The sequence below is a fragment of the Citrus sinensis genome, chromosome 7 (assembly GCF_022201045.2).
Source record: "Citrus sinensis cultivar Valencia sweet orange chromosome 7, DVS_A1.0, whole genome shotgun sequence".
NCBI lineage: Eukaryota > Viridiplantae > Streptophyta > Magnoliopsida > Sapindales > Rutaceae > Citrus > Citrus sinensis.
The window spans coordinates 5,570,276-5,596,247 of NC_068562.1; the positions used below are offsets into that span (position 1 = coordinate 5,570,276).

At 33.9% G+C, this 25,972-nt stretch overlaps 4 protein-coding genes across 4 annotated transcripts; 2 read left to right on the plus strand and 2 right to left on the minus strand.

Annotated features, from left to right (window-relative positions):
* The first annotated feature begins 3,144 nt into the window (after window positions 1-3,144).
* Window positions 3,145-5,758, plus strand: LOC102609335 (cyclin-D4-2). Its single transcript, XM_015533294.3, has 6 exons — window positions 3,145-3,786; window positions 4,144-4,230; window positions 4,348-4,446; window positions 4,575-4,776; window positions 4,861-4,985; window positions 5,103-5,758. The coding sequence occupies exons 1-6, from the start codon at window positions 3,457-3,459 to the stop codon at window positions 5,349-5,351; spliced, it is 1,092 nt and encodes a 363-aa protein (XP_015388780.2). The 5' UTR covers window positions 3,145-3,456; the 3' UTR covers window positions 5,352-5,758.
* Window positions 5,759-9,860: 4,102 nt separating this feature from the next.
* Window positions 9,861-15,792, minus strand: LOC102630185 (ATP-dependent 6-phosphofructokinase 5, chloroplastic). Its single transcript, XM_006466222.4, has 13 exons — window positions 15,291-15,792; window positions 15,115-15,205; window positions 14,282-14,355; window positions 13,905-14,016; window positions 13,675-13,770; window positions 13,407-13,508; window positions 13,200-13,274; window positions 12,623-12,763; window positions 12,351-12,467; window positions 12,157-12,261; window positions 10,978-11,058; window positions 10,576-10,704; window positions 9,861-10,465 (listed from the first exon to the last, which is right to left on the minus strand). The coding sequence occupies exons 1-13, from the start codon at window positions 15,596-15,598 to the stop codon at window positions 10,298-10,300; spliced, it is 1,599 nt and encodes a 532-aa protein (XP_006466285.2). The 5' UTR covers window positions 15,599-15,792; the 3' UTR covers window positions 9,861-10,297.
* Window positions 15,793-17,780: 1,988 nt separating this feature from the next.
* Window positions 17,781-18,847, plus strand: LOC102609045 (uncharacterized). Its single transcript, XM_006466505.4, has 3 exons — window positions 17,781-17,847; window positions 17,930-17,964; window positions 18,089-18,847. Exons 1-3 carry the CDS (start codon window positions 17,808-17,810, stop codon window positions 18,620-18,622), a joined length of 609 nt encoding a protein of 202 aa, XP_006466568.2. The 5' UTR covers window positions 17,781-17,807; the 3' UTR covers window positions 18,623-18,847.
* A 3,851-nt stretch (window positions 18,848-22,698) lies between these two features.
* On the minus strand, window positions 22,699-23,834 carry LOC102629897 (zinc-finger homeodomain protein 2). The gene has a single exon (XM_006466221.4). The coding sequence runs from the start codon at window positions 23,656-23,658 to the stop codon at window positions 22,930-22,932; it is 729 nt and encodes a 242-aa protein (XP_006466284.1). The 5' UTR covers window positions 23,659-23,834; the 3' UTR covers window positions 22,699-22,929.
* Between the last annotated feature and the right edge of the window lie 2,138 nt (window positions 23,835-25,972).

Genomic DNA, 25,972 nt, shown 5'->3' on the forward strand with positions numbered 1-25,972 from the left:
TCCTCATTGCCCTTCGTGCCTCCTCTATCCAGTCTGGCTTCCCATTTTAACCTCCATTAGGCATTAATCTTCCGCTGGTTCTTTTAATCATCTGCTTATCTCTCGTTGGTGTGAGGGAAAACAATCCCGCAAAAGAAAAAAATACTTCTTCCAAGGAATTTTAGAATATCTCTTTTGCACTAGACCCACTTAATATATGTATGATATGTGTACATTTTGTTTTTAAAAATTATCACGTAATTGATCATTTTATTTAATTCTTCATGTACTCATATTATACATATATCAAGTGGATGTAATACAATAAAGGTACTCAACAATTTCTCGTTTCATCATCACCCATTATTTTCCTCGTTTTCCTAACTATATAGGATTCTCAACACTTATCATCAAGTTATATATATATATATATATATATATATATATATATATATATTCTTTTGTATGAGAATGGTTAAATATGATAATAAGTGTTGAGAGAAATTTATTTTATTTTATCAAATGGCAAATTCGTATTTCCTTTTTTTTTTTTAATAACTTCTGAAAATAAAATCATATATTTTGTGCTCTACACCCTTATTATATAATAATTGATAAAACAGGATAGGAAGCAATAAGTTCAAGTAGGCAAAATTCGAAAATGATATTATCAAGCTAATAGCTTAAGTTTTAAGTTTCTCTAGAGACCCATCCTGTCCTTGGTCCCTAAACCAAATTCATCACTGAATCAATTTTGCTACCCCGACATCAGCTTAGTGGGAGGTCCAAATTCATAAAAATTACCTAATGTTATGTTCTAATAAAGCCGGTAAAATTTTTACTAGATGCTATCGTCTTGTTAGAAATACTGCAAGTATAAGGGCAGATGTATAAATAATGTAAAATCCATGGACCCACCAGATCACGTTTTTGTACGGTGCTTGTCAAATTAATTATGCAATCTCGATTTAATAAAACAGAATCACAAACATGTCATCACCCATCATATGAATTCATCACACAAATTAAGCCCTCACTAAACCAACCCAAATATGCCATTACCTATTAAATTTGATTAGTTAGGTACATGTTTTTTTTTAACCCAATTTTCACAGTTATAACTCTTAAACCAGACGCAGTGATGTAAAATTTATTGAACTAATTTTAGATTATTTTTTTTATAAATTGATTATTTTTTAATGGTGTCATTTATTTATTGGAATCTCAATTTATTTTTTATTTTTGTGAAAAAGATAAAAATTTCATCAAACCCATCCGTAATTTTTTCTGTATCTTTTGAATAAAAAAAAAAGATAATTTAAGATTTTCAATAAGTAAAAGATAATTTAAGATTTTCAATAAGTAAAAGAATGATTTAATCCACAAGGAGTAGTCTAAAATTTATCCTTCTTTATTTGACCATACATGATGCGTGTTGCTTCAATGTTTTCAATATATTAACTATATATTTTTTTTAATTTACCAATAATTATCACTTTTTACGCAGCAATTGGATGATAAAAGTTAAAATAATAATAATAATAATAATCCTGTAATTATTTTTATAACAGAAGTTGGATAATTTCATAATCACCTTTTTGTTTTTCTTTTAATTCTCTAATCTCATATTTGATTTCTTTGATCTCCTTTTGGAGGTCTTGAATGTTGGGGATAGTTTTCTTTGTTTTCTTCTTATCCAAAATATCAGTAAGATCATAAGAACTCTTTTTAACAATTGGAACTTTGGAAGTCTTTGCTTTATTAAAATATAGGATTTTCAAAAGCTTATCAAGATATTCTTTTTGAAGATTTGGATCAGAAATATATTTTACGAGCTCAAGAAATGTTTCTTGGTCTTTAGTCAAAACATTGATTTTCTTTAAATAAAAATCTATTTCAGAATCACTACTGCTAGATGCAGAGGTATCTGAGTCAATAAGTTCATTGACCTGAAGGGGATCACTATCTCCCGACATGGAAGACTCAAAGTCAGAAGACTCTATAAGAAGAGAGGCAACTTTGGAGATGATTTCTTCATCAAGGCCAAGTTCATGAAGCTTTCGATTCATTCTGCAATACTTTGCAGTATGACCTTTTATGCCACACTTATGGCATATGGCTTCTTTGTAGTTGAAAAAAGTTTTGTGTTTAGGTTTAAATTCTTTTTTCTTAGAGAAATTGGGCTTCTTGTAAGGTTTCTGGGGTTTTTTATAATAATAATAATAATATATTATCATAACAATGACATGGGATACCCATATTACTATGCTAGTGTTTTATATAGTATTATTTGTACATTTAGAAGAAAACTTATACAATAGTAACAAAAACCATATTACTATGCTAGTCCCCAAGTTCTTGTATTTTTAAAATAAGGGCGTAGTTTGTCCATTTTGTATGAAATAGGTTCATGAAGATTGATGACCCTTATTTAGTTACTGGATTTAAATGTGGAATTTCTCTTTTTAATTCTACTAATGATTCTATTAACTCATTCACTAACAATTATTTTTATAGCGTTTAATTGAATTTGTAAGCCTTGTTGTGTAAAATTAATATTTTCTATTTCTAATTTAATGTCTAATAACTGAAACTTGCTTTTAAAACTTAAATTTATTCATGATGGGAACTGTCTAAGTTTAATTGGACCGAAATTCATATATTGCTCCATCTTTTGTGTCTTCTATTTTATCTGAAATTTCTAATATTTTGCTAACTATATGTGGTTGTAATTCTATTGTTCCTCTGTCTATTTTTAACCCTAAAAAGTCTATTTTTTGTTTTAATAATTCTATTTTCTTTTTAGAGATAACTATATTTTATATATGAAGTGAAAAAAGTTTCAACTTAGAGCAGTGACACCGGCCACTGGACAAGGACCTATCTGGTACAAATAGAAAAATTATATCCTTAATCGAGAAGTTCTATGATTTCAGGGATCCTGATACTATTAGCCTACTTGTGAAATGATAAATATCCGAAATATGAAGTAGAAAATTGTATGATTAACTTATAATGGGATAATAAAATAAAAACATAAAAACATAAAATATTCATCAGAGTCTTGCGTTTTATCTTATTTTCTTATTTTATGTTTCCATTTTTGTTAAAAATATTTTCTTCTCAAGATTTTAATTTCCTTCTTATTCGGCAGTGTAATCTACGATCCCTCAGTCTACTACTCCCTTGGTTACCCTAGAAAACAAATGTACATTTCCTACATAAACCTTCTCTCTTCGCAGTTTGCACAAAGGATACCATCTCTTCAATCACAATCAGAGCCCCAGCCCCTACTCCCCCGCTCTCGCTCTGGTCTTTTCTCTCTTTTTGGCTTTTATTGTGTAAATAAAAATAAAAATGGAGAATAACGCTCATCCCCCACAACAACAGACCCATTGACATCGCACTTATCTCATGAATCTTTCCTTGGTTTTTTACTAGTTTTATAAATTTGGTTTTTTATTACAGTGCCTAAAAATGGCAGAAAATCTTTCTGACTTTACAGCCTCAAATCTTACATGTACAGAGAGCACAAACACTTGTTTTGATGGTTTTGATTGTAATGCCACAAATGGTGATGATGATGACCAAAACAGTCAAAACCACAGTCAAGACTCAAACTTTATCAACAAGAGATCCATTTTCCCGATGGGTTTTTTTCCATTCCAAACTGTTAGTGAGGAGCTGCTCAGAGAAATGGCTGTCAAAGAGGGAGAGCTTTTGCCTAAACATGATTACCTCAACAGATTGCGCAGTGGGGATTTGGACTCGAGAGTAAGGAGAGAGGCTCTCGATTGGATTCTCAAGGTTGTTTTTTTTTTTCTTTCAACTGGGGTCCCCATTTTATTTTGCTTGTTTTGATCCACTGATCATTGCGTTTTACTACCTCATCTTTGTTTGCCTTTTTTTTTTTAAAGTGTTTTCAATGACTATGTTATAGATTTATTTATTTTTTCATTGTTTCTCAACAACATTTTCTTGTTTATTATGTGCACGCATTCTCTTTCTAATCGGTATTCTTATAACTTGTTAGTAGTTTTTTATGGGGTTGAAGTCTTGATGTTTCTTCTTTGACTGGTATTCAGCTTTGTGTTGATAAAGGTGGTGTCTTTGTTGGTTCTTGTAATGGGCTATTGACTGAGTTTTAGGTACTGTCATCAACAGGCTCATGCACATTACAGATTTGGACCAATGAGTTTTTGTCTATCTATGAACTACTTGGATCGATTCCTATCGGTTTATGAATTACCTGTAAGTTCAGGCTCCCGGGCTTGATTCTTTCGTTCTTTACATTTAACATTTTTTTTTGTATTTGGGTCTAATCTTCTCATTGTTATTTTATTTTGGTCATACTTTTGGCACAAACAGAAAGGCAAAGATTGGACTGTGCAATTGCTGGCTGTAGCCTGTTTATCACTAGCCGCCAAAATGGAGGAGAGTGAAGTGCCTCTTTTAGTTGAATTGCAGGTATAAGCTAATTTAAGATCATTTCATTAACCAAAATAATTTATTTATTTTTATCTAAAAAGGGATAATGATGGTTTATTTGTTTATTTCAATCTGATTTGTCCTGGTCGTTGTGTATTAATGAGCAGGTGGGAGAACCAAAGTATGTGTTTGAAGCCAAAACCATACAAAAAATGGAGCTTTTGGTGTTGGGCACATTGAAGTGGAGAATGCAGTGTCTTACTCCTTGCTCATTCATTGATTACTTTCTGACTAAGGTCAACGATGATCAACTTCCATCGGCAACTTCAATGTTCAGATCAGTACAGCTTTTATTTAGCACAATTAAAGGTATCTTTCTCACTGCGAATGCCCATTTTTGTTCTTGAGGATTAATGGATTTGATGAGTGAGGTGGGTGGCAAATTGAATGCAGCTACTGACTTCTTGGAGTTCAAGCCTTCTGAAATTGCTGCAGCTGTGGCAATTTCTGTGTCAAGAGAAGATGAGCAAGCACAAAACATTGATAAAGCCATATCTTGTTTCATACATGTTGAAAAGGTAAAATAAAATTTTGGCTGGATCATTCCACGGTAACAAAACGAATGATATTTATTTCTACTGATTTGAATGATTTTTATGTTATGATGATGAAGTTGGGTTTTATTTTTCTTGCAGGAAAGAGTGTTGAATTGTGTTGAACTGATTAAAGAATTGTCAGCAGTTTCATCTGTGTTGCCTCATAGCCCAGATGGGGTACTGGATGCTGCATACTTGAGCTATAATAATAAAACTGAGGATATTACAGTTAGGTCATGTGCAAGTTCTTCTCATAACACAAGCAGTCCGTCATCAGTTATTAAGAGGAGGAAACAACAAGACACATCAGAACCATCATCCCCACAATTGGAGGACTACAAGTCATGAGTTTTTACTTCTCCTCCTTCTCAGTTCTCACACAATGTCCTATCAATTTGGTTGAATGGGAGCTTTGGTGTGTTTTTAAGCTGTCTGCCTGTCTCTTAGTAGACACAGCCCCCATCCCTTCCCCCCCCACCCAAAAAAAAAAAAAAAAGACTTTGAATAAATAAATCAAAGTGAAAATAGACTCAACAAGTTGGTTTCATGCCTAGAGCATGATCAGAGAAAGATAACTTTAAAAAAAAAAAAAATCACCAGCTGTCAATATAATTTGAGTTCTCAAAAGCTATAGAGATTATCAGAAGTGGAGCTTGCAGCAATGTGTTGTGGTTAGAGCAAAGGGGAAAAAAAATTAATAAAGATATGAGAAGGAATGAAATGAGGATGAGAAACATCTTTAAGTTTTGTGTTTATTTGCTCTTTTTATTTCAATGGAAAAGAAAAAGAAAAAGAAATTCTCAAAAAGCAAATATGTGTGTAGTATGCCTCAATCTGTTTTATTTTTAATGTCCTTAAATAAACGACGTCGTACGACCTGACAACATAACTCCAACCGGTGTCGTATTCTTTGTTGTGGCAATTACTGATGTGTCTGTTAGTTTTCGGGATTTGGGAAATGGGCCCCGCAGGAAGAGAGAGCTGGCCCATTGATGTTTGTTTCTAACTGAGCGAAGACGAGTCAACATCTGGGCTTGCTTCGGTTCTGTCCTGTTCTGTTCTGGTTGCGGTGTTGGTGAATGATAATAATGGATGAAAAATGCTTCTGAGCAAATAAAAAAAAAAATGAAACATTGGGAATCCACGGTGCCTGAATTTAGAGTTATTGATTATGGGCACATTGCATCATCGATTTCAACATCAAATCTTCATCAATTGCTGACTCGTGTCACTCTTCATCTTCTTCTTCTTCTTCTTTTTTTGTTTTTGTTTTTTTCCTTGAGACAAGATTTTCATTTTGAAGGGACAAGTTAGTAAATGAATCCGTATGATGGACTGATTTTCAATTATGTAGAAGTCATAACCCAGTAGGAGAGGCGATCCCCTCTAAAGTTTAATCTTTCAACGATAATGTTCATATATCAATAAGTGTGTATGTATATATGCATAATAATTTAGAAAAAGAAAATCAATAGAATGCAGTTAATATAATCATAATGTAAGAGTAAGGCATCTGTCCGTATTTGCAATCACAGAGTCCCACTACACACTTAAATGAAAACTTCCAACGACGAGGAAACATTGGGAACAGGCAACATAATATCATGATCATCGATGAACATGGTTCGTTTTTATTTTATTTTTTTTTTCTCTTGCGATTTACATCATTGACATTGACTATGAACTTTAATTTTTATTCAAACTTCGTATAACCATTTGATAGCAGCTATTCCAAACTTTGCTACTCCATAAAACGATGTGTGTGTCTATATATGGATATATTACAATTGCACAAGTTTTACTTTTGGTTACTAATTTTTATTTTTCTTTTTTTGGTTATCAATTATAATATGCCGTAACATCTTTTGAAACTTTTCCCTTTTATTTATGAATAAGTATACATCCTGTGAGTGATAACAAAAATTTGTCATACATCAAAAAAAAAAAAAAAAAAAAAGAGAGAGAGACCCTTTAATCATCCATCAAACACACCCTTTACATGTTCTCTTGGCTTTGGCTAAATTTTCCGATTAACAAGGCTCTACGCATTCATTGTTGACCATTTGCTTTCTTCCTGAGCAAAACCAAAATTTGCTGGGGGGGGTGACAGAGATAAGTTAAAAAGAAAGAGTCCAGACAAGGCATAAGAGTTGCCATTGCCAGATTCCTCTTTTGAGTCTCTGAAAAATATGATGTTTACATCCAGTGGATGCAGCCTTTACTGTGATTAAAACTTTAAAAGAAGAGTAAAATATTGTAATCTTGACTGATTAGCAACAGCTCAGCACGGTCAATTGGGTTTATTAAAATAAACCGCCATAACCGGTTGTACAATCAAGGATCCCAATATCAGACAAATTACAGGCATATATACGGGCATCACATATATGAGACGAACCAGCACAGTTGACTGACATGTCATTTTAAAATGTCTTAATCAACGAAAAAGTATCAGGAAATATGATTGTACTTGTACTTTATTTTTTACAGAGATTTTTTTATTAAAAAAGAGATTTAAAAAATTTACAAATAATATATTAATATTCACGATCAAAATTGTTAAGGCTTTCCAAATAAAATATGTGATGATGATAATCTTTGATTTATATTACTGATAGGTGGTCTGGTGTCTCACCTCCTCTCACCATCTTGGTAGTTTTAAAATAAAATAATAAAAAAAAATGATGGTGACAGTCTAAATATTTTGATCTATAACAAGTTAGATTTATTTTTAAGTATTTAGAAATAAAAATTAACGTTCATAATGCATATGAAAGAATTCAATCTTCTTAACAAAAGGAGATTAAGTATACTAGAAATAGATATTCATACTACAGTTGCATCATTCGGTAGCTTAATATGTAAAAATGCTAACTTTATTTTTAACACCGAGTAACAAAAAATAAATAAAATAAAAATTAATGATGTCGTATTTGTACTTTGGAAGGGGGGGACCCAACAGGCAAGGTCACAGCCTTTGCAAAACTGACTTGGGTTGGTGCAGGAATCAGCAACTCATAAATCATAATTCAGGGATGGTTGGTTATTGCATGTTTATTTATGGAATTAGGAAATTAGAATTCGATTGAAAATGGAAATAATTGGTAGTATTTATTTGTTAAAATAAGAATCGAAATGAGAATGAAATATGAAGGGCTCACATATTTTTTGGATGAAGAAATGGAAACCTCAATCTTCCCATTTTACTCCACTAAAATTTCATAATTCTTTGCCTTCTTTTTCTTCTTATTAACAATAATTATTTTGAATAATAATAATTATTAGCATCATAATTATTATAATAAATAATGACAATAATCAACTAAGATTATTTTAATAACTTAAAACAATCTATTCCAATTCAAAGATGAAATAAACAAATTGTTCATTTTGATTTTGATTTCTACGGCTAAAGTGAATAACTTATTTTGATTTCATGGTGCGTTTATTAATTGGTAATTGGAATGGACTCGAATAAGAATGGATTAGAATCAAAATGGGGAATGAGAATCATAATAAATTATTTACTTTAACTATAAAAATGAGAGTAAAAATGAGTTGTATTGCTATTGATTTGTTTACTTTGTCTTAGAACCTGAATATATTGCTATAAATGACTAAAATAATTTTAATTGATTATTTTTATTATTTATTATAATAATTGTGATTATTATTATTCAAAAAAATTATTGTTAACAACAACAACAACAACAACAACAACATAAAAATGATGATAATGATTGTTGTTGTTGTTGTTGTTATCATTAATTAATAATAATATTATTATTTTTAAAAATCATTATCATAATTAATTAATAGTAGTACTAATTAAAATTAAAATTATTAATATTAACAATTACAAAATAACAATAATAGCAATAACAATAATTTAATTATATTTTAATTGAGGACAAAAATAAGATTATGAGATTTGAGTGAAGGTAAAATTAAGAGTTCAAAGAATAGTAACTTAATTCCCATTTTTATTTCTTAATCTTAAAAACATATGGACCGGCTCTTGCATAAGTCATTTCTATTCTCACTTTTATTTTAACAAATAAAATACCACCAATCATTTTTATTCCAAATTTTGAATCTATCCTATTCTATCGTATGATGATAAGAATGGAAAAGGTGTCTGAGTGTCTTAAGTATGCTTACCGGAACCGAGAAATTGAACGTTTGACGGCAGATGAAATTGGTGTGACCAGAGTGTTTTTAAACACAGACAGACCGACTCGATAACCAAGGAAAGGAAGCTTTTATAATTCTGAAGGTAAGTGGTGGAGAACATAGAATGGGAGATGGGGTAAAAGGGCAATTGGTCAGAACCTGAGCACTTCCAGATAGATTCAGAATCCCCCTTTATTTGACTATTTCTTTTTAGACAATTACAAATTTGTTCGCCCCCCAACAAGTGCTGAAGTTACAGCTTCACACATGAAAAGGCCGAAAGGAAAGACTAAATGAGTAGGGTTTTCAGGATTTCAGGCACAGCATCTTATTATATATGCAAAGTCTGATTTTACAACAGTATGATGACGAAAATTCACTGTTAAAGAGAGGCACATCTTTGACCAGTCATGGTCATTCAAGTTGAACTTGTAAGCTGTAAAATTGTAATATTATCCGGTGACCCTAGTTTAACGAGCTCTTGTCATACTTATTCATGGCGTCATGTGCTCTGAAGCCGGTGAGGATTATTGTTGTCTCTCTCACTCACAGTCATAGCCGACCAATGAGCATCTCTCAGCAATGCTCATACAAGACATGCCATTGTTTTAATTTAGAGAGTATGATAGTTACCAACTAGATGTGAAAATTCATGAGTAATAAAGAACTCACATAACAGCAACATCATTCAAATACGAATTAACATTGATAAAATATTCTTACATTCAAGAATTGAGAATTCTCTATGTATAAATCTTGCCACTCGCATAAACAAATGGCTTATTTCACAATGTCATGAACAGGTAAATAGGATTCTATGAATACAAACATGTTACATTAAACAATAGAAACCAGGCCCAAAATGCTTGGGTGATTTGTATAAAATTTAATTGGCTGAGGCACTCTCTGTTGAGAACCCCGGCCACAAATGCTATACACTTTAAAAATTAGTTCTCTAGTTTGGTGAAAATTTCATCCGCGGTATTATTTGTTTAACAGCCTAGCCTACAAGGAGAAAGCTAACTAGAAAGCTAAGGGCAAGCATAGCTTTCTGTTCCTCAGAAACTGTGTAACTTTGAAACTCACTGAACTATTTGGGATAATTTAGAAGGTTTTGATAATTAGATGAAGTCAGGCTGGCCCGTTGATGTTAAGCAACGATGCCACATACGGCTGTTAGGATCCACTGCTCTAGGATAAGAAATGACTTCGGGAATGGGAAAGTAGGCATAGTGAGTGTTGCATAAGCCTACTGTAATGCCGCTAAATCCAGCAAATGCTCCATGAACCTGCCCAAATCGAATTATCTTAGGTACTTTTTGAAACAATTCTTGTCCTATTTGTTCTACTATGTTTACTTATTTGAAAGAAAAGAAGAAGGGAAGGGAGGCAGACTCACAGCATTTTGTCCAAGAACAGTGCATAGGATTCCATCTGATGCATTTGCACGGCATGCACGGATCATGTATGTGGGATCAATGTACTTCACATCGATGGGAACACCAATCTCCTTGAAATATTTCTTCGTCTGACAGAAACATAGTAAGTTATTACCAATCACTCATCGGTTTATCTAAACTAAACGACTCTTTTAGTGTTCACTGATTCACTGAGTTGTCATCATCAGTTTATAAATTTTTTTCCTTCTTAAAAGAAAAACTAGAAAAAGCTAAACATCAACTCATGTCACTGCTCAAAGAAAACACTGACAATAAATTACTCAAAAGCACCTATGGCTAACGAAGAATCTTTTACTTTAACAGAAATAGGTAAAAATGAAAATGAAAATGAAATCACCAACCTCTTGTTGAATAAGTACACCAACATCTCCAAGTACTATGTTTCCAGATGCATCTGTAGCATTAGTTTTCTTAATTAAACTCTGCATAAGAAAGATCACAAAGCACTTTAGCCCAAAGGATGAAGAAAGGCAATAAATAAAAAGTTTATTAAAAACTGCTTTAAAAGAACTACTCATTTCAGAACTTTCACATTCAAAAAGAGAGACACAAAATATACTCTTACTACAAACTGAATCTAAATTGAATAAATCACTTCAACTCATTACCAGATAGCATGCAAAATTATTTGAAATACTCGCTGAAATGATTCTTATTGAGAGGTTCACTTGCATCCTAGATGTACAGGGGGAAAAAAAAACACTTGCTCTTAAAGAAAGACAGAACAAAATGCTGATAAATTGAAATATTAGATTCTAGGTTTAAGAAAGGCGTGCTGGAACCACTCAAGCAAAGGTGACTGTTGGATGAGAGGAACAAGGGTAGGCATGGAGGAGAAAACAGAGCAATTATAACACCAAAATAAGAAAACAAAACCTTTTTTTCTAATCAGAGCAGTGTTTTGTATATACAAGGCCACTCATGCATAGGCTAAGACCTACTCATTAAATAAACAGCCCAATTATTCTGGCCTCTAATAATGGAACCAGGAGGTCAAGGGTGAGAATCTACCTCACCAACCTCAGCAGGGTATTGGTGTAATTTGAGGGGGGTGGGGATGAGATGGGTGCATGGCGACTGAAAAATAGGGGGAATATTTTCCAAACCAGAGTTCCTCTATAAACACATTGCATATAAAATTTTCTGCTTTAAAGTTCAACATTTCTTGCCAGATGTTAGCAGCATGTAGACAATAAGTCTAGGATAGCTCGCCTACCAAATGTGGTTCTGTTATGTTTACAAAAAATGGTCCCTCTGCCAACAAAATGCCTAATCGAGACACTCGGAAAACACAATCTGTATTAAAACAGAAAAAATTAAAAAAAAAATTGTGCACAAAGCGGCTTTCATCAGTTCTTAGCAACTGCTAGAGATACTTATCCATCTAATGCAATGAACATGACTGGGGCTTTGATTGTAAAGAATTGGAATCATCATCAAACTGGAAAAAGATCCAATACATAGACTTAACTATCTAATTCTGATGTCAAAATATCATGTTAATAAGAGAAAAATCATACCTGCCCAGCTCCCTCAGCTACACAGACCACAGCTGATCCCTTTGTCTCAATTAAATATTTCAGATGTCTCAAAACACCATTAGGCCCGTGCAAATTGAAAGGACTCTTTAAAGTACAAATGTAGATCGCATTAGTGTAGCTCTCTTTCTTGCACACACAAATACACAAACACAAATGGAAATTAGCACTAATACCTCTGGAATCAAACATATATCAATTTGTCCACTTGCCAGGGATGCATGCATGGCTATATATCCACTGCTCCGACCCATCAATTTCACAATTCCAATGCCATGATAAGCACTATGTGCCTACAATAATGTTAGAGGGGAAAGAAATGAACTTTGTACGCAAGTTTTTATACTAGGAAACAGATTAATCACACAAATCTTAGACAAAAATGAAAAACAATAAATGAGCATAATATGCTTACTGACAGCTATATGAATAGCATTTTAATTTGTACCTCAATGTAGGCAGAATTTATTGCTCGCTGTGCTTCTTCAACTGCAGTGTCAAAGCCGAAAGTTTTATCCATCAGCAAAATATCATTGTCGATGGTTTTTGGCACACCAACTACAGCCACCTTCATCCTTCTTTTACGACACTATAGGAAAAATTTGAAGACTATGAACATATATTTTGAAAGAAGAGCATCAAAACAAGCATGCATCAGTCATGGAGGCAATTTTAGAAAGTTGTCACTTGTGGAGATCCAGCATGAACCCTCTAACTGTCTAACTTGACCTATTATATAGCAGTATTTGAATATCCAATTTCACATCAATATGTAAAATACAACACAATAAAAGGAATAACATGTAAATATCATCTACCCTGGAATCCACGACCTCCCCAAGTCCTATAGGAGACAAAAACTTTAAACACGACATCAGGCAAATTGAGAATAAATGAAAGGACAATTATTTACTAAAGTTCATAAATACTTTAGTCATCAGATTAAAATCAACAAAAAATTGCATTATTAATCATAAGATATATTACAGTGTGACCTGTTAGCATGGGGTTTCATGTATAATAACCTCGTTATGTATTGCATTGGCTCCAGCGTGAGTACCATTTCCACCCAACACAAAAAGCATGTTAATTCCTCTTTCCTGACATAAAAAAAGTAAATAAAAGCATCAGGTCTCACAATGCCTGGTGTAATCAAGCATTTCAGCTGTACAAATTCTGATAATAGAACTATGACAGAGTGAAAAGTATTGAAAAAAATATTGATAGCGCACCTCCATACTGTCAACAATTTCACTAACAGTGGGTGCACCACGTGAAACTCCTAATAAGCTTCCACCAGAAAGATGAATATTTTGAACCACTTTCCGTGACAGCTAATAATCAAAGTCAAGTCTAAACAAATTAATCTAGATACCAAAATTGTTCTTGCGAAGAAGAAATGCTTCTAGTGTTTGATATCAAGCATATAAGATAACAGAGCTCAGATACATCAATTGAGTTTTTCAACAAACCAGTACATGAAAGAAAAAGGAAACGTACCGGCATTTCAGTCAATTCTTTGTCACAAAATCCACGATAACCAAATGGAATCCCTACTATATTTTTTACACCATATATTTCAAGAGTAATGACAATCTGCAGAAAATTATCACCAATCAGGCATGCAGGATGAAATAAATCTCAAGACAGGGGAATACAAAATCTCTAATTTCATCCAGAGAACAGTCCAATTTTGTTTATAATGAAAACTATAAGGAGCTGACACTGACATGTCTGATCACATCATTGAGACCAGGACATAGTCCACCACAAGTAACAATTGCTGCTTTTACTTCTTCCGGCTTGAAGTATATTTCCTCCCGAGGCCCAGCACGATGAACCCTAGGAAGATTTTACAAATGCATTGTGTTAAGTTATTATTATGAAATTAAAAATTAACAGCAAAAACATAAAACACATAGAAGAATATGTGTAAAATAACTGACAATTCTGTAAATAGATAAAATGAGATTAGATCTAATATTTTGTCTTTCAGCATAACCAACAGCTAAAATGCCGATAATTATTGGAAATAAATATCCCACGTATGCTTAAAACACGTGGATATCGTTAAGGATCAAAATAAATCATTGAGAGGCAAACTTACCATTGTTCGACCCAAGTACAATCACGATCGATACACTCAGCACCAGCAGATGTGGGTGATGAGAAATTTATGACCTGAAAATGTTTCATTATTTCAAGAAAAATCAGTTACAACATTTCAAAGAACCAAATCATTTTTAGTCAAATCTTCCACCAGAGCTTCAGAGATTTAACAATAGGCCTTTGTCAGAATTATTAACACCATAGCTTGCATGAATTTTCATCTTTCACACTTATTCTCTCCTTAATTTGTCTCATACTTCATCTTAAACTTTTACTGCAGTCGATAATGTATCAACTCTAACCATAGTTCCCAAGTTGCATATGGTCTGATTCATCATTGTATCCAATAGTTTCCCCATCACTTAATAAAAAATATTAAGATAAAATTTCAAAGGTTCTAAAGAAGATTACTCAGGAAAGATATGGGATAGTCGTAAGCAGAGTACTGCAAAAACTTGTAATGAAGGGAGTTGTAACAATGAATTGCAACTATTAAAACATTGTTAAAGAATTGTTGGTGTTCGGAAGTAATAAATTCATGATTCTAGCTTTTATGAACAGACAAGGAGCTCGAGCTCTACATCGGAAAATTTGGTTACATGACTGTGTGTTGTATCCTCACAAATTCTGAACATAAAACGACAATTCACATAATAATATCCAAAAGTGATGAGAATACCACCAATGCAGCTCATTGTTTTTGTTGTTCCAAGTGGTAAAGTAGCAAATAGAAAGAATGTTGAATTTTATAAGCAACATTCAGAGCGTAAACAACTAACAAAAACACAAAATCAATGAAGAAACGAAATAACAATTAAGGCACAGACAGACCTTAAGAAGCACTCTGTCATTATTGTTAATATACCCGTGCCACTTCTCATCAGAAGGGTAGCCATCCGCGAAATCTTCAGTCACGGGAGTCCTGCAACAGGAACTAAATTAAAAAACTAAACAAATGAAAGAATAAGTAAGATGATTAGCTCGAACAAGCTGAGGCTTAGACTGACCTCATCCTAAGACAAAAGGTGGAAGGAATAGGCGTGGCATCTCTGAAAATATCGGTGATGTGAGGAAGGCTAAAGCGCTTCTCGAAATCACTCTGGAATTTTGACTTCCAATCGGGGTCGTTGAAATCGAGGCCCGAAGCGCGAGCACTTTGACTAATCTCATCAGCAGCGCTCCTACAAATTCCACTCGGGTGATTCTTCTTCGATTGGACGAGCACGGAACTGAATCCATTCCAATTCCACCGAAGAGGACGCTTTGGGCGGAGAGGAGCGACCGTAGGACCGACCGTATGAGAGAGAGCTTCCATCGAAGTAAAACGATCAGTTTTGGTTCGGACAATGTCACTCCGTCTCTGAATGAATGATCGAAGACAATCAATTAGTTTATTGTGTTTATTGTTGAGTGTTCAGTGAGCAGGGGGGTGGGTGGGTGACATTGGCAAACAAATTATACAAAGCGGACGGCTGCATTAAATGATTCACTGTACACTTCGACTGGTAAAACCGAGGAACTCTTTTTAACTTTTTCTTTTGGCCCTATGCTCGCAATTTGCAAGGAAGCGCACGTTTTATGTATGTGACTATAATAACCTTCTTTTGTACCCTAAATAACCAAAAACCCCTCCCACCCTTTCTTGGGATTTATTTTATTTATTTCCTTTTGTCAGTTTTTATTTCACATTTGGAATTCGTTGGTTTAGTGCGTGTTTGTGGATCAATTGCAGCCCCCTAATTATCTTTGAATTGTTGAATTTTTTATTAAAAACATTTGATTTGAGTAGTTCTTCTAATATTATCGAGAATCCACTATAATCCCAAACATAAATTTATATTTAAATTCGATACCATATATATCAAAATAGAGTAAAAAAAAAGCCCTAGAAAATGATAGTAGAAAACTCATATTGGTATATAAATTTTAAAGTCATACACTTTTTTATGTTTTAAATTTTACTTACTAAACACATAATCTTATATCTTATTATTAATAAAATTTTAATGATTATAGGCGTAAAATGTATTTATGACCAATAGAACTACGCCCAAAAACATATATTTTATGAATAATCTCTTTAGAATGGAAATATTATTAAATAAATTAATGAAGAGGGAGAATACAATAAGCTCCTCAAAGGAGAAACTAAAGATGTACATACTCATCAATTATATAATAACATCATAAAACATAAAATATCTCATACACGGTGATCCTTATTATTACATATTTAGTTGAAGATGATATGAAGAAATGTTTATAATCATTGTTAGAACTTAGAAAAAAGAAATTTCCGTTGCTCTTGTGGCCATACAATTGTTGTAAAAATGCATTTTTGGGTGGTAATCGGGAAAAAAAAAATCCCCTTGAAAGAGATCTGATTTTTTGAAAACAGTTTAATAGACCCTTTTTATTCTCAATCATTTTCACTGAAATGATCCTCTGTTTGCTAGCGGATAGTCGAACAAAAAGCAGCTGATATGAAAGTAAATAAAATCAGATAAAACAAGCATTATGTATTGGGTATCGTATTAAAAAATCAGAAATTAATATCATGTCCCATTCTCAAATTGTGGGTCTCGAAAGAAGTTGTGACAACGCTATTTTATCCACTTCTCATCCTGATGTACGATGAATGCTGAATTCATAAACCTTCTCTGATTTTTCTTGGAAAGCTGTATACGGTTTTTGTAGTTTTTAGAAAGATTGGATTGATTGGACAAGTAACCATTGGCAAAGATGGATTGACTAACAACCGCTACCGCGATTGATGAATGATATGATGCAATCCCTTTCACGAAAGTACTAAACAAATTAATAGCCCTCACTTTTCCTTGATGGAACTCCTAAATTCCGTATTAAACAAATTGGTTCATGATTCTAGAAAGAAGATTATTATATCTTTGTCAGAGTAAGATCGATTTCGTCATGTGCTTTTAATAATCGAATAACAAAATCTATTATCATCTCCATGTTTCGGGTCTGTTAGGTCCAATTAACAATAATGGTCCAAATGCTACAGTTCCGGAGGGTGCATTAAACTCAATGCATCGAATTGGCTTGGTTTAATAAAATTGAATTAAATCCCCAAGTAACATGATCAAGATTCAACAACAGAGCAAGTTGAATCTCATTAATAGTAAAGGGTAACTATCCCCTTCTCTTGAGACACATATATCAAACATGTGGGTACTGTGCCCAGTATTGATTGTGCTTTAAGGGCAACCCAAACCCTAAAATTCCTTACAAGTAAAGGACTGTTTAATTTCGGAAATTATCCTTTGTATTATCTCAATACGAAATATAGCAATCTCAACCTCACCATAGAAGTATTTAGCGCCTAAATTTGAATTTTTCCAACTTATATAACGTCTTTAATATTTGTTTATCAAATAAAACATTCCACTTGATGTCCTCTTCAATCCAACTACGTATCAGGCCCCATCCTCGCCAGTCAAAATCGCTCTACTTGCATTTAAAAATTGGCTGCACGCAAGAAGAGTTAATTCATGAACTAGAAGATGGACCAGCAATCCAAATACAAAAAGGCTGATATTCTCGGTCCGTCTTTAATTTTCAGCAAATCACAGACTGCTTTACATGTACTTTGAGCTTTACTAATAATTTTCTATTCTTTTTGCAGACTTGTCTAGAGATTCTCGAGGCGATGATCAAAGGGTATAATTAATTCGGATCTTTTTGCTCTTTCTATGTGAATCAAAGATTAACGTTGGCTGCAGTAACGGTAATGTTGCTTATAAATTATATTTATGTATATATAAAACTGATAATGTTGGGGCAGGTTGATGTCAATGAAGGCATTTTGGGGACTGAAATGAAGAAAAAGCAAAACCCCGGGGGAAGCATTATGTCCGAGGAGGAGATAAAGATTCGTGGGGAGCTTGAGAAGGACATAGAAAGAGATTTGGAGGAGGAAATTAAAGATGGAATCTACCATCTTGCTCTCAGATTGCACCGGTTTTATCAGCACCAAAAAGAAAGAAAAGCAGGAGAAACACTCATTGATAAAAGGAGCAAAGCACTTTCCGAAGTGAACATAAGCATAAAAATGGAAGGAGGAACTAAGATCGAAATAAAAGAGATCAAGAAAGAAGCTCAGCAGGGTCGGCCAAGGAGCTCTACCATATCGGAAAACGTTAAGGACGTGATGCCGGTTTCGCATAAGAAGAAGTTTGATTGGGCTAAGAGCTTACGATCGGGGATGAATTCTGAGGCCAATGTTAACAAGAAGAGTGGAAGTGCGTCTGGCCAACGCAAGGGGAGTGCTGGTGTTGTTGATACCAAAGTGGCTGCAGAACTGGGATGGAAATGGTGAAATTGGAGTATATATTCAATGGTGTGTACGTGAGTTTTGATTTTGTTGAATTGTGTTTGGAATCCTGCATATGATAGCTAACAAATAATAATAACAATAATGACATAGCCAACTAGGTGTGTGTGTGTTAACAAATGATTATGAGACTATCTATATATGTGTGTGTTAACAAATGATTTGATTTTGGGATGATTAATTGTAAAGTGTTTGATTGTAATAAATAATTAAATGGCAATTGATTGTTTCTTGATATACATGATGAAAAATTTCTCCCATGGGCTGATTTTGGTTATTCGGTCCACTCGCCGATTAGGCAAGAGGCGTATAATTTCTTAGTATTATTAATATCAAAATGTCTTTCTCATTTTGATATGCATTTCTTAAATTTATTATTATTTTATTTCACCTCCTAAAATCCAGCAACATGTTTTATATATATATATATATATATATTAAAATTTTTCTAAACTTTCTCGTATTTTAAAATCTTAGAATATATATAGTCATTAACAAAAAATTATAATTATCGTGTTTGTGCAGTGTGGAATTGCATTTACACAAATTAAAGTATTGGTTTCAATTTCAACATAGGTATGATGTGACTCGTTTGAGTGATACAAAGGCTTCTAAAATTAAAAAAAAATGAAAGTAGTGATTTCTTTAAAACACAACAACATAAGGAGCCGTAAATTTTGTGGTCCCGTAGAGCATCCCGTAACGTGAAAATTAGAATCACATCGAAAGCTCAATTGCACATTTAATTTAGACCGAGGATTGAACGGGGTGGGGACAATAATTCAAGGGCTCCAGTTGGTGTGCCATTGGCATTGAATCGTCACCATCCTTCGACTGTCTAAAAAGTATCTGGGAGTTGCAAAAGCCGCTGAGTGGTGATCGCGAGAGTACTTCATTTTTATTATATTTCTTAGATGTGTTTGTTTCTAAGTGACCCAATTTTGCTTTTGAAAAGTTGACAATCTAAACGAATCTTTGGCGGCCCCTTCTGGTCTAGCTGCTCTTGTGTTGTATCAAGCAGAGGCAGCAGCCAAATAAAAACAAATGTCCAGCAACTTTTTTTTCTTATTTTTATTTTTTAATTTCATTTTCCTCTCGTTGTTTTAATGTCTGTTACTGTGTAGATATTATATCCGTGCCAGTGAAATGCCTCTAGTTATTATACTTGTTTGAAGAAAATGGTATTCTTACTAAAATAATTAATAAAATGATTAAAAATGCTTTTAGTTTCGAAAAGGTTTTCAATGATTTTATTCAATTAGTTTCAAATTCTAAGAGCTGAAAGGATAGTTATAACCCAGGAATTAATTTGGCAAAACCTGGCTATGGATCAAGATTAATTAACCCGTAATTTAAAGAATATTAGTTTTCTTTATTCTAGTCCATGATTTGGGTCGCTTGTTCTGATTCCTTGATGCCTGAATTTCTTTCATTTTATCACAATAGAGATGATTGCGGCAATCAGTAGTACCGGCAGATTTCATTTTACGGTTCCTACTTATACAGGCTACAACATAAAACTCATACAAATTAAATTTGCAAAATCATCCACTTAAGCTACGCGGCATATATAATCACAAAACATCCAGAACGTTTCCTGAGATGTAAACATAGATGTCGTCCTAGTAATTTATATGAAAATGAACTAATTTCTGATTCTAATCATAAAGAAGAAACAAGTGGGTCATATAGCTAGCAGAGATTATATATATATATATATATATATATAGAGAGAGAGAGAGAGAGAGAGAGAGAGAGAGAGAGAGAGAGAGAGAGAGAGAGAGAGAGAGAGAGAGATTATAACTGATTAAAAAACAAACAAACATTAAACCCTAGTTAGTCAAAGGGTAATCAATTTGGACACAAGCAATATTTAATTAACACTACTCAACTAGCTAGAATGCCTGTTTTGGATTACTTTTGAACTGAAAACCCTACTCTCTCTGGATATCTTTGAATAGCCAAACTAAGTATAGAGACAATTCATTATTCATTATACATCATAACTCCAACATTAATTCACAAGTGAGAAGAAGATCATCAATCACTTTCTTATGCCGGGGGGGCAAACCTTTGACCAAGATTCCCAAAAGGACCACAGTTTCCCGCTTGCAGCTTTAACTGATCATACATTGTGTTTAATTTTTCTGAATCAAGCAAAGTACTTGACGTGTGTAAGCACATAGAAGTTCAGCAGGTAAGCTTGGATACTTGAACAAGCAAACTTCCAACTAAAGTATATTTTGCTAGTAAACTTGAAACATCAAAGCTTGGAAATAGAACTAGTAAAGAGCTCAAGGGACAGTGACATCTCTCTTCTTTCTTGCTTTATATATAGAACCAGGTTCCCCTAGATATGCCTGGAACGTATATCTTAATCATTAACCATGATTAATCTACGATAAGCACCATTAATGGTACTAGTCTAATCTATCTCATATCAGGCCCCTTTAAATCCCTAATAAAAAGACAATTGAGGCTTTAATTTGCTAATAAAACGATATTAACTCGACTAATCTTGATTAATTAATTAATTAATTAATTATAGAAGATGAAAGGAGATTCTAGGAATCTTGATGGAAACTATTTTATCAAAGGCTGAATCTTTCAAGGATAGCATGTAGTTCAAGAGAGTTTCAGACAAAAGTGGTGTGCCCAGGCCATTCGCAATATTTTTCGAGTTTTTTTTTTTTTTCTCGCTCTTCTTGATTCTTGCTTGAGAGCCCACATGTTCCCAATTAGGTATTTTTTTTTCAAATTAAAAAAAAAATTGAAGAAGAAAGAAATGGAACCTGAGACAACTTTGGATCTATCGACTTTCTCGAACATGACTTGCCCACATCTGGATTTGGGTTTGCACGAGAGCAAATATTGCTATTGTTTGCTGATGCATTTTTTTTTTTCCCAAGAGAAAACAAAACAAGCAGAAAATAATAACTAAAAGAAATATACAAAAATCACATAAAATAAAGAGAACAAAAAACCAATTAAAAAACTCAGTTGTTTCCTTTCCAAGGTGATCCATGAATGATCGAACATCTCGCTACTATTTTTCTCTCATCATAGGAGGTTCATCATGCGAATTAATATTGAAAAGTCGAAGAATAAGTATAGTACAATATACAATTAAATATAAATTTCTACTATATTATTTATGTACTCAATTAATATGTAAATAGTAGGAGATGTTTTAAAAAAGAAATTCAAAGATGATCAGTGTCTGCCCTCAAGACTGCAAAAGTAAATGCAAATACCAGAAAGGAGCAAAGACTTGGCAACAGAAAAAACAGTCCAGAGAAGGAGGCCCCATGATCAAACATTTGTTCAGTTAAGCGCATTAAAGCTATATGTACCCATATAAGGGGGAAAAAAGAACTTGAAGAAAAAGTACTGCAGTAAGAAGAAGGAGAAGACTACAGTAAGAAGGAGGAGGAGGAGGAGGAGGAGGAGGAGAAGAAGAAGAAGAAGAAGAAGAAGTTACTGTGATTTGTAAAAACCCCAGAACAAAAAATGCCCGAAAGTACCCACATTTCATTCATAGTGCTTCAACCAAATATCTCTCTCTGAAGATTTTAGGATCTCTGGACACAGACGAAAAGTTTTGGGTTTATTGTTAATTAGGAGAGGAGTAACAAGTGACACATATACACGCAGAGATAGGCACACGTAGAAAGAGATTCAGTAAACATAAGTTGCAGCTTTCAACACGTTGCTGCTTAAGAATAAGATGACGCAGACTTACAAGTAGAAATGAAAGGTCAAATTCAAAGTTGATGATGAACGCAGGCCTTACCAGTTTGATTACCATCAGCTTCTTGATAAAAAGCACATGACATGTTTCTCTTATCTCTCTCTATCTAGCTCAAATAATTACTCATAGGTAGCTAGCCTGGTGCACTAAAAACCTTAAATCCCACTTACGATGTAATACCCAGCACTGCTTAGCAACTGATCATTGCTAACAACAAAGCAAATAGATATCCACTAAAACTCATAAGCAGAAATAAGATTGAATAGAAAAAAAAAAAAAAATCAAATGCACTGAAAAATACAAAGTGGAATTCAGATTTAACACATCCCATCTACATTAATTAATCCACTGTAAAACTAGCTTCATAATATCCGTCCAAACATCATTCGAACTCAGATGTCAAATTCCGCAAAGAAAAATGAAAAAAGAAAAAAAAATAATAAGAAAAAAAAAACCCTAGAGACTAATAATAGAGCTAACTGATCAATAATACTCAGCAGAAGCAAATTTTCCTTCATTTTGAGTCCAAAGGTAGAGCAATCTAGGGTTTCTTACCCAGAGTGTGCTTGTTGTTATGCATCCAGACTTTGAGCACATGACGCTTAACGCCAGTGTCGTTACAGAACTGCTGCACTACTTCTTCATCGTGCTTTTGAATCCTCCATCCCAACTTCTCCGCAAGCTCCAGCATTCTATCCTTCTGCTCCGGCGTAAACTTGGTCCTGAACCTCTTCCTCGAACCCCCGCTACCACCAAGGTTTGACGCGTCCTCTTGATCCTCCCTACTGTGACCACCACCGGACGTCGACGGCAAGGCCAGTGGCCTGTGGTGAGCCGCCACGTGCAGGTACCCAGCTGGCGTCCTGTAATAAGGCGTGAATTGCGGCACCTGCGAGGGATGGAAAAAAACCTCACCACCACCAGCAGCGGGGACTCCAGCGGCCATGGGAGTCACGACTGATGAGTCCACTTCTTTGCGGTGAAAATTGCGGTGACAGTTGCAGGCTGCACATTTTAGACCGTCGAGAGTGCCTTCATCTCCAGCAGCCATGAACTCACCGCAACCGTCCAACGCATGTCCCCCAATACCCACCGCGTGATTCTTCAAGCACTCTCTGTATCTTGCTTTCCTCCCGGGATGAGCCGCCTCTGCTGTTGCTTGCCCGCCAGAGCTCCCCATTCTCACTTGAGATGAGTTTCCTAGCGACGAGTCGTAACCCGCCGGCAGACCCATCTCCTCCTCTTGCTCCTCATGATCCTCAAACTCCATTTTCACAACACACAATTAAAAAAAAAATAAAAAGAATTCTTTTCAGGTAATAATATTTGGGTTTTAGAGTGAACAAAAAAGAGATTAAGAGATAGAGAGAAGATAAGAGGAGTGAGAAAATGCGGACGTCAATTTTCCCTCTCCCTGCAAAAAGGACCTGTTTTGCTTCAAAGCTCTTGTTATACTTTCCCGTTCTTGAAATTAAACCATCGTTTTAACCGGCTTACCCGGTAAACGGTACGATTTTTTTTTTGTTATTTGTCTGTTTTTTTCACTGCCCCGTTAAAGTGAAGGGGTACTACTGTAAAGGATCAGACGGTGTCGACTGTGGCGTGTGAGGTGGAGTGCTAGTACAGTCTGCAGTTTGACAGCCCAAAAGAAATACACAAAAGGGCAATCCAACGGACCACGCGCTCTGGCTGCGCGTGTGAGGGCGCGTGATTCAACCGAAACATACAGAGGAGAGGAGTATGTTGCTGTGTCGGCTCTCCAGGCAGCTACTTACGTGTACTCGGGCTCCGACAAGGGTGACGCGCTTTGTGCATCAACGTGCATTAAGTAGCACTCGGCGAAATCCCAAATGAGAAAAAATGGCGAGCGAAAAACAGAGTCGTAGATACCAACAAAGTGTTGGCTCCACTGTTAATGGTGTTTCTTTAAGTGGTTTGACTGGGTTTACTCCCTAGTTCGAGTCGTAGGAAAGTCGTCTTTGTTAGAAAAATTTGTGCCTCTCAGTTCGAACAGGAACTTCTAATCTGAGTTGTGATACGGATTTAAAGTTGTTTGGAACCATTTCCAAAATAACCGTGGTAAAAAAAAAAAAAAAAAAAACAGAGCCGTAGATAAGCCGAGAGTGCACGTATGATTGAGATATTCGCAACAGATGCGCGTGATCAGTACGCGCTACGAGCATCACAATTAGCAATTAAAGGTGGGGGGAGGTCTCCATCTTTACCAACCTTGCGCTAACATACCTGAGGGAGACATGTTAGCCCTTTCGTAGATGCCATCACATCCCAATTTTTCTGGGAAAATTTTCATTGCTTTTTCTCCTTTTCTTCTTCTTCTTCTTCTTCTTCTTATATTCTCCTCGTGGAAAATTAAATACTCTATAAATATTGTTTTGAAGTACTGCTCAATTGAAGAGAAAATTTAATATGATGTCACTAAATAACTATTTGTAATTCATAATTAATTTTTGACAATTGTTATTAGTTTTGAATTATGTTTTTAAATTATAATTATTTTAAATTATATTGTTTTAGAAATATCATTTTTATTAATTCATTTTTCAAAATGTTAGTTTCGTATGTATTAAAAAAAAGTAAACTGTTACATTAACATTCTAAAAAAAATTAACTAAGTTAGCTCTAAATTAAATGGCTCAAGTGCCCTCAAAATTTGAGTATTTATCCATTCACTCAGGTAGTCAGAAGATTTAGTTATCATAATATGACTAATAAAAAAAAAATGCAACCTATTGAACTGATGTGTTTTTCTTAATTATTAGTTTCTTAATAAACGAACACAGCATGCTGCTTAAATTTGGCGATAAATGATGGGATGAGAAAATAAGATACTCCTGAATTCACGATGAGTTTGCATAGTTTTAGTCACAACATAATTTAGCTAGAGCTTAGGAATTAGAACAATCTGAATATAATGGTGATTTCATTTAAGCTTCCAATAAAAAATTTAAATATGGTTTAATTAAAAGTTAAGATTAGTCCAGGATTGGTGTCTTGTGTGAAATTAATTTCATAAAATGTGACTTGAAGCAGCTCAAAACTATACGAAAGAAATAGTAAAATTTCGGTGGTGTCATCACAGTAACAACATTGATTATAAATCAATATCATAACAGTATGCTAACAACACCTTCGAGTCTCTCCGTGGGCGTGTCTGTTTGTTTATTTATTAATTTTCTAATTTCGAACTTGAATCTCCATATATTGAAGGCCAGGTGCTGACTGACAATGAGTCGAATTTTAGAGGGTAAAAATTTATTTAGTTCATGTATTTTAAGATTAGTGTCTATTTAGTCTCTGTATTTTTTAAAATACCTCGAAACATCATTGCCGTTAAAGTATTGATACCCTTACCGTTACTTTTCATTTCTTTTAGCTTACTTTTATAATATTACCCTTTTATAATAATTTTTTAGACATTAATAAAAAATAATAATTAAATTACTAATTTAACCTTAAAAAAATTATATTAATTTTTTTACAAGCACCGTTTGCACACTTGGTAGTTTGCATATAATTTTTTATAATTAAAAATTAATATAATTTTTTTATTTTTTAGGGTTAAA